Source organism: Mustela lutreola, chromosome 2 (genome assembly GCF_030435805.1).
Source record: "Mustela lutreola isolate mMusLut2 chromosome 2, mMusLut2.pri, whole genome shotgun sequence".
Lineage (NCBI taxonomy): Eukaryota > Metazoa > Chordata > Mammalia > Carnivora > Mustelidae > Mustela > Mustela lutreola.
In genome coordinates this window covers 16779532-16788563 of record NC_081291.1, presented here as the reverse complement: position 1 = coordinate 16788563, position 9032 = coordinate 16779532, and the positions used below count along the sequence as shown (strand labels likewise).

Genomic DNA, 9032 nt, shown 5'->3' with positions numbered 1-9032 from the left:
GATGTGGGCTGTAGGGGAGGGAAGAGAACTTTCAGTAGAAGGGGGGGGGGCAGTCCTAGCTTCCCTGTAGGGGAGTTCTGGGTATTGGAAGTCATGGAGGAATCTCTTCTCCAGCCTTTCCTATCAATCCCCTAGCTGCAGTCCTCATACAGATGCTCCTTAGCACTCTCAGGCCCTCATATGCTAGATGCTGCCCAAGGCAGGACAGGGGCAGGACAGGCATGTCCCACCGGCTGGGAGGTCTCTGCAGGGCACGGGGTTGCAGGGAGGGGGAGATAGAGCAGGCAGGTGTCCCCCCCCCCCCACTGGGGCTCAGTGCCCCACTCACTCTCAGGGTCCAGCTTCCTCCTACCTCCACGGGGATGAGAAGGGTGACAATTAGACTTACAACCAAAAGATTTTGGGGAGGGAAATTTAGACCTCTCCTCCTGTTTCTCTTCACACTCACCCAGTGAACAATCCCTCAGTGAGAGTCTCCCCTGGGCTGGACTTGAGGATCCAGAGATGGGTTAGAGGCAGCCCCTTCCTCCCAGAGCCCAGTGTCAGGGGAGGGGTGCAGGGAGATGGGTCAATGGGATGCACAGCCAGGGTCAGTGGGCTCCCTTTGGCGGGGCACCCTAAAAGAATGTGGACCCGTGAGCTTAGGAGGGAGGGAGGCCAGAGCTGGAGATGGAGAAGGAAGCTAAGGAGAGAGAGAGAGAGGCAGAATGAGAGATGAGGGAAGAGGCAGAGACCAGGGACAGAGACATGGAGAAGGAGCTGGAGAGCAGGCCAGGGTAAGACTGACGCTCTAGAGCACATGGGCCATTGAGGGCAGCCGCATGCTCTGTTAGAAGGAGGGGCATGCAGGAAAGTAACTCTGCCATTGTTTTGGTTCTAGGGAGCTGTCCCTCCCATGGTGAGAGCTCCCAGCAGCACCTTCCTAGATACCTACACATGGGATAGAGACTCTCAGCACACATAGCCCCTCCTGATGGGCCAAGTGTCCCTAGAGGGCACTGCCTGCTCCCCTGGAGCCCCATGCCTAGTCGGGGCCCACGAAGCTCATGACCGTCCTTCATGTCTGCAAATATGACCAACAGCTCACCCGTACCGAGCATAAGCATTTTAGACATCAGATTTTTAAATTTTTTAAAAGATTTTATTTATTTATTTGACAGACAGAGATCACAAGTAGGCAGAGAGGCAGGCAGAGAGAGAGAGAGAGGAGGAAGCAGGCTCCCTGCCGAGCAGAGAGCCTGATGCGGGACTCGATCCCAGGACCCCGAGATCATGACCTGAGCCGAAGGCAGGGCCTGGAGCCACCCAGGCGCCCCTAGACATCAGATTTTAACTCTACCCACTTCATACGGTGGGTATTACTTGTATCCTATTTTTACACATGGGGAAACTGAGTTTCAGAGAGGTTAAGAGACTAGCCCAGGCCAAGGTAGCTATTTAGAGTGGAGCAGGTTCCAACCAGGTGTCCAATCCAAACTCCTACACCTGTAGCCATATTTCCCCTCGCCCTCCTGTCCACCAGGCTGTACAGTGCAGAAGTGAATGAGGGGTGTGTGGGGCAGATGTCCTCCTGGAGCAGGTCAGGGGCCGGCCACTCTTGGCCTGGGGGAGCTGGGGAGGAGCAGTTCCAGCCTTGCTGGGGAGGATGGAAGAAAACAGTGGCTCCTTGCTCCCCTGGGCACCCACCCAACTCCTTCTCAGAGATGGCGTGGAAGGTTTGGGGGAGCAGCCAGCGGAGCTGCCAGAATGCAGCCCCATGGGAGGGACAGCCGCAGGGGCCCCTGGCTCAGGTGCTTCCTGCCTGGGGGTTTCTCTGGCAGGAACCTCATTCCTTCTGGGAAGAAATTTGCATGGCTGGCCCTGGGCCAGCAACTGTCACCCTCCAGGCTCCCTTGGCTGGCACCTTCCAGGAAGACTCTCCCTGGGCCTGGCCTGCTGCATTCTCATCTAGACGTGGTGATCAGGTGCTCATGGAGTTTGGATTTCTGCCAGGGAAATGGGGTTGCTGACCTGGCTGGGAGAATTAAAATCTTGCACCTGGAAAACCTAGGATGTCTCCACTGGCCCTTGGACTACTGGGCAGAATGATGCCGTGTCCTTGGGGAGGTCTGTGGGGTGCTGGCCCGAGAGGGGAGGGTCCAGAAGGGCAGAGGGTGCTGATTACGAGGAGAGGGAGGTGGGGGAGAAGGAGGAGGAGGAAGAGCGCTGTCCAAGGACATAGAAGCTCTTTGTCTCTGTGGGTTCTTTGTAAATTGGGCAACATTTGGCAACAAGACGTATTAGTTAATAAAGCCACCATTTTCCTGCCCGCCACCCTTCAGCTCGGCCCCCACCACTCACAGACACTCCTGAAGTCTCACCAGGGCTTTTGACCATATGCAAGGGGCCCACTTGGGGCCCAGTATTCTGGGGACCGTGCTCTGGAGGACCTTGCTCTGGAAATTTTGACCATCACCCTAGCCAAGAAGCGGAGAGCTCTGAACTACCTCACCCTCAGTTTTGTTCACGTTCTGCTCTCTCTTCCAGGTGGTCAGCAAAGGAAGGATGGACAGCCATCAGGGAAAGCCATCAGGGATGGCCGATGGACAGCCATCACTGGCCATCAGGGGTCAGTGGCGGATTTCTAGATCTGACCAGTGGCGTGGCCACGGACGAGTTGCTTTGCCTGGTTCTCCCCATTTGGAAAGCAGGCTTGTGGAGGCACGTCACGGTCCTTCCACAAGGATCAAGAGCCACGGCTGACATGTGGAAGGGGCTGGATGGTACCTGGAGCCACAAGGGGGTCATTCCCTGTGGGCTTTCCTTATTGCTGAGATCAAGAGCTAGGGCTGTCCCTGGACCTCAGCCTTTGCATGCTGAGCTCTGGGAGAGTTCTGGGCCTTCTTGGGGAGCATAGCCTGGCTGTGGGCTCAGGGGGAGACTCAGGACTGGCAGTTCCATCTCTGCATCTTACTCACTGTGACTGCAGGCAACCCTCAGTTTACCTGATTTTAGAGCAATAACCATGACTTCCAGAGCTCTCTGAGCCATGAGAGACAAGGTCACTGGCAGCTCCATTTGAAGTTCAAAGTGCCAACCAAATGCTTCAGGTTATTACCTGGTCTTTCTCCTAGGAGGGCACCCCTGCCCTATATAGCCACACTGACCTGGGCACACTGCCCACGCACAGTGACAAGCCCGGGGCATGATGTTCTATAAACTGTCTCTCCAGGAGAGAAACATGCCCCGATTCACAGCGTTTGCTCATTTCCATGGTGTAAATACTCCCACCATGAATGAGTTCAAGCTACCAATGGTTTAACAACCCGCCACAAAATTCCTGAACATTTAACAAGTGGCTGTCTAGGAAGCCAGTAACCTCCCACCATTGGCAGGGGCGGGCAACCCGGCTGGTGGTCTCCAGTGGGCCAAAGACGCCCCGCTGAGCAGATGTCTGAAGAACTCCTTTCCTTCTTTATTCCTTCTAGAGCTGGCTCTGCCCAGATCCATAGCTCCTTCCCAAAGCCCCCCTTGGGGTTTGAAGCTGGAGGGCACTATAGAGGGCAGGGAGTGGGGCTAATTGTGCACCTGTTGGGAGGGGGCTTTGCTTGGGCCAGTCCTTGAGCTGGCAGAGGGTCCCTGTGTGAATTTCGGGGATGGAGAAGGAGTGAGGATGTGGGAGAAGTTTGTTGGCTTCCCTCACCTGCCTGCCACACACCAGTCCCCGACATTACATGCTGGTTTGTCCCATCAGCATCCTTCTTTGCCATGCCACGGCCTTGGCATTGCGAAACCTACAGCCTACTTCCCTGCAGGCTCTGTGAGATCTGGCTCAGCTCCTGGTCCCTCAGAAAGCCATGTAGATTGATGCTGAGCCCAAAGGGAAAAGTGGGCTCCATGCACACAGACTCTGGGGAGGCCTGGCTTCGCCAGCCCTGGGTCTCCCCATCTTTCAGATTTGACGATGGCAAGCAGGATGCTTCGTGCTCTGTCCCTCCTCCTTGCTCCTTCACTCATTAACCAATATTGATCATCGGGTGTCCATCACACGGACAGGGCTAGCTGGCCAGAGGATTTGAGGACCCCTCGGAGGCTGTTTATTTGGAGGGTTTGGTGGAAGGTGGTAGGAAATCTGAGAGAAGGTGCAGGGCTGGAGTGGGGGATGAGTGCATTTCAGATGCACTGAATTCCAGTGCCCACAGGACCTGCAGGGGGAACTGTCCAGAGGCAGATAGACACCTGGTGTGGAGCTCAGGCCAGAGGAGGTGACTTGGTCAATCCTTCTTCCAAGGAAAGGCCCCGGCCAGAAAGCCCAGATTGACATTTTGTGGTTCTTCGTGCTCAGGTAATTGGTCACTGAGTGCTCACGCTCCCAGGTCCTTTCTTGTCTGTTTCCTCTACCTGAATATTTTTCCTGTAGAAATGCAGCCCTTCCCCCTGCTACCCAGGTCAAATATTATTCCTTGAACCTTTCTGGAACCTTCATGATGGGAACTGGTCAGTCATTCCTCCTCCTACCCTGATTTTGTATATGCTCCTGTGTCTGTGCAGTTGAGGGGTATGCCCCGTGCATGCCCCCAACCATTTGAGAGTTCACTATGCTGTGAACTCTCAAGGGCAAGGACAGACCCCTCTTCTCCATGTCCCTCCTGGAAGTCACCAGGTCTGGCACGAATAAATGAAGAATGAATGTTGATGATAGTTCTGTAGAACTTCATTGTCTCCTGGGTAGACTCCCACTTTCTGTCCACCTCCTCTGCAGATGGCCCTGGAGTAGCCATGCTCTGCAGGTGTCCAGCTAAGCACATCCCTGGCCTGGGGCCGGGCCATGCCCTACAGACACAGCATACAAGCTGTCTGTCCTGTGACCCGACCTATCCCAGTCCTGCCTCCAGGGCCTATCCCTGGAGCTCAGCCTCCTGATTGTGGCCCCAGGTTCTCCATGTTCCTGCCAACGCTGTAACAGACATAAGAGGCTCCAGAGGCTCCTGACTTTATAAGCCACCCTTTGTAAAATTTGCATTGAGAGACAGACACATGGGTGGTGACATTTCTTAATTCTTTAATAATTGTGGAAGGGCAGAGCTGAGTGGCTAATTTAGGTACCAAGATGCTTCAGCACTCCTGAGAATTAGTCAATTTTGCATTTCTTCACTATTTTTGAAATCGCTTATTGCAATTATCGATGAAAGCAACTTTTAACATTGTGACACTATGTTTCCAAATAATAGGAGGGGCTGGATCTGTCATTCCAAAACCCAGCTGGTGATTCTATTGCTGACCTCCAGGCAAGCAGGATACCTGATCAGACGCTACTCTGTGCCTTGACAGTCTCCATGCCTGGGGCAGAGGGGCCCCACCATCTCCCCTGAGGGTCCCAAGGAGGCCCACTCTGTGATACCCCCAAGCCATGGATGTTGACTTTGCTTCCAGTTGGTTAATGATACACAGTGTGGCCCTGGAGATCCTCATATGTGAGCCGCTGTGCAGCATGGGAGTGCATTTACAAGCTATATTCTTAGTAGCAGAATCCTAGAGTTTACAAACACCTTCCTGAAATAAGATCAGCTTATGTTGACAAAATATGACATTTATCAAAATGAGGTTCTCATCTCCCACCTCATACTGCCACGGAACAAAACAAAAGAAAGACGCAAGTGTTAAGACAGGCTTCTCACTGACAAATGAGGGGACAGGGTGACAGCCGTTGGGCCCTGGGCAGTGGTCGCTTCCTCTGAGACTTCTGGCTCTGTTTTCTGGGAGCTGTACTGTGGTCTCAGTGGGACAGGGAGAGACCCCATGCCTGGGGCAGACTCTGGGCAGGTAGCTGGGTCCTCTGCAGAATTCTGGGCTGGCCGCTGGCCAAGGTGAAGTTGGCTCCCAGGCACTTGGGACTCATCTGTGAAAGGAAAGGCGAGCCTCACAGTTCAGATGATCGCAAATGTTCACCTTGGGATCGCTGCTTTGTGTCCAGTGGTCTAGGAGGCTCTGAGACCCAAGAAAGGACAAGACTGGCAGGCCACGAGTCCCTAGGGACTTGCAACTTGCAAAAGAGAAAGACCATCCCAGTCCCCAGTCACTAGGCAGCACCAGCGGGGACTCACAGAGGTGGCCTGTGGGCTGGGTTTCCTCTCTTACGGCGCTAAGGCTGCTGGGGCACCGGTCCTTCTCTGCTCCCTCCCCTGTTCCCCCCTCTGCCCCCCTTTCTTGGCCTCAAGGAACTAGCGGAGGAGGGGTGCGAGAGCGCAGGGCAGGGATGCGTATTGGGCCACAGGGCGGGGCAAACCCCGTGAGGTCACCAAGCCGTGGATAAAGCGGGGCAGAGCCGGTGGGGGTGGCAGAGCCTTCGTTCGCCAGAGTCGCCTCAGGGACCCAGAATGAAGCTAGTCTTCCCTGCCCTGCTGTTTCTCGGGGCTCTTGGTGAGTGCAGGTACCTGGGAGCGCGCCCCGCCAGGTGGGCGCCCTTGGTCTCCGCGCCCGCTGGCTGGATGCCTGCGTCCCCACTATTCCCCTCGACCATCTACCCCTGCGCCCCGTGCCCCTTACCCTTCCATCCCTATGTCTCGGCTCCAGCAGCCGGGAGGCGGTCGGGTCCCGCCCACCTGCTTGGGGAGGAGCCAGAGTAGGGCTCTTCTGAGCGGGCTCCTCCTCAAGCGTCCCTAGAGCAGCGAGCGCAAAGCGACCCTGTCCCATTGTGTCCCACTGGGACCTTTGGTACCTATAGTACCCTTGCAGGCTTTTTAGGTGGGAGGCAAATGAGATCCAGAGACCGAGAGTGACTTGCCCAAGACACACAGGAGACTGGAGTTCAGAACCCAGCTCCTGCCAGGACTGTGTAACTTGGGCAAGACAGAGCCCAGTTGATAAAAAAAAAAAAAAAAAAAAAAAAAAGTCCAGCTATCTTCTCAGAAGGGCAGAGGTGGTGGCACAGACCTTCCTGAGGGGACCCCTTCTTCAGAGAGTCTAAGAGAGAAATGATTGATTCCTGGTTTTAAATGCATCCAGGCTAGGACTATCTGAAATAGTTTCTGGAGTGTGCGCAGGGCACTCCACAGTCATGGACATTAGTGACTGGAATGTGTGAGGGCAGGGCCCCCTGCAGTTGGGGGTGTGTGTGTGTGTGACAGGTATCAGTGCCTAGGCAGTATGTGGGGGGTCGGAGGAAAAGGACAGATGTCCCCTCCCTCCCTGGGCTCCTGCCAGCCAGGGTCAGCCTCCTCCTGCCTTAGAGCATGTACTCACAGCTGGGAGAATCCTGGGTGAAAAAGGGCCACAGAGAACACACTGAGTGTACACCCCCAACCTTAGGGACCATGAAGCCATCCCTGTCCCCATCTTCTGGTTTCCTTCTCTAAATTCCTTCCTATGGGTCTTGTCATCCCTGTCTTCTCTGAGGCAGGATTGGGTCTGCCAGGACCAACTGATCAGGACCAGCTTGCCTTCTGCTCCCTGACCTGTGTATAGCCGGCTGGAAGCAGAGCACAGGGTTGGGGTCACCTGAGAGAGACCAAGAAGCAGGAAACCTTGCTTTCCTGGAGGAGTTCATGGGCTGTGCTGCAGGATCTGGACTTAGAGTTGCACCCCTGGGTTCCATTTTGAGGATTCACTTGAATCTTGGGTTGCCGTGGACCCCTGCTTTCGGGGGTCCTTGCCCTGCTCCCATGGGCGTCCTGGCTGGTGAAGGTTGGGTGGGGTGAGAAGAGTAGCTCCATCCCAGTCCCTGCTCTGGAGGTCAGAGGACTGTCTGTCTGTACACAAGCAATCAGGGGATGCATACTTTGAAGGAGATTCCATCCAGGCTCAGGGGGCAGCATCTGAATGGCTGACAGAGTTCAGGTGTGGGGTTGGGGATACAGGAGGGGGCAGCCCCAGACCTGCTTCAGAGAGCACATGGTCTTGAGGGGGACCCATGGTTTCGGAGGTGGCTGGGGAGGGATGAGTGGGTGTCTGGGGAGGGATGAGTGGGTGGTACATTCTAACCCCGCCCCTGGTGTTTGGGGGGCTGGGACTGTGGATCTTGAAAAACCCCTCTGTGGTCTGTTATAAAGTTTCCTGGTTCAGCCCTTCCCAAGGGAAGAAACCAACTCTGCCTGTGGGTTTCCCATTCCTGCTGCTATTCATGTCCTCCCCCACCTTGAAGCATGGTCTTCTGTTTTGCCTTTCCTCTACACCCTTTGGTCGCATCTGTCATCAAGCTAATTTCTAACACCACCTCACTATTCCTGCCCCTTGTCCATTCCCAATATTTTTCTGCTTGGTTCCCTGCTTTCAGTCTACCCCTTCCCCATTCTTTTCTTTTCTTTTTTTTTTAAAGATTTTATTTATTTATTTGACAGACAGAGATCACAAGTAGGCAGAGAGACAGGCAGAGAGAGAGAGAGAGAGAGGGAAGCAGGCTCCCTGCGGAGCAGAGCGCCCGATGCGGGACTCAATCCCAGGACCCTGAGATCATGACCCGAGCCAAAGGCAGCAGCCCATCCCACTGAGCCACCCAGGCGCCCCTACCCCTTCCCCATTCTTAGCAAAGCTCTTATCTCTGCTCTCTTCCAAGAGAGAGCTCTACTCCCTCTGGAATAAGACCTCCTTGGACCAGCACCTAGGGCTTTCCATGATTTGACCCCAAACCCTTTACGCACTCCATCTCCACTGTGGTCCGTCTCTAACCTGACCAACCTAAATGGGCGGGCTAACTTTGTGGTAAGAGCAGGAGGTTTTGTGTCTGATTTTGTAGGTTGAAATCCTAGACCCAATACTTCTTAGTTGGGGAGAACTTGGACAAGCCACATAAATAGCTAAAGCTACTATTTTCTCACCTGGAAATGAGGGTGTTAGAAGCACTCACAATACAGGGGGTTGGAGGACTGATGGACAGAGAAGGCGTGAAGTGCTGATCAAAGCGCCTGGCATAAAACGTGCTTGCAACATTGGGGCCATTGTTCTCACTCTCCTGGACCGCCCTGATTACTGGTTGAGGTCATGGGGACCTCACTTCTGGTTTGGTATTGTTTCTTCTAGAGCATTTATCATCCTTAGCTTCCTCTTTTATTACTTTC

General features: G+C 54.4%; 1 protein-coding gene across 1 annotated transcript in view; it reads left to right on the top strand.

Annotated features, from left to right (window-relative positions):
• Window positions 1-6274: 6274 nt before the first annotated feature.
• LTF (lactotransferrin) overlaps window positions 6275-9032 on the top strand; it is a 28722-nt gene continuing 25964 nt past the window's right edge. The window contains exon 1 of the mRNA XM_059160702.1: window positions 6275-6399. Within this exon, the coding sequence (XP_059016685.1) occupies window positions 6357-6399 (43 nt within the window). The 5' untranslated portion in view covers window positions 6275-6356. The remainder of the gene's footprint in view (window positions 6400-9032) is intronic.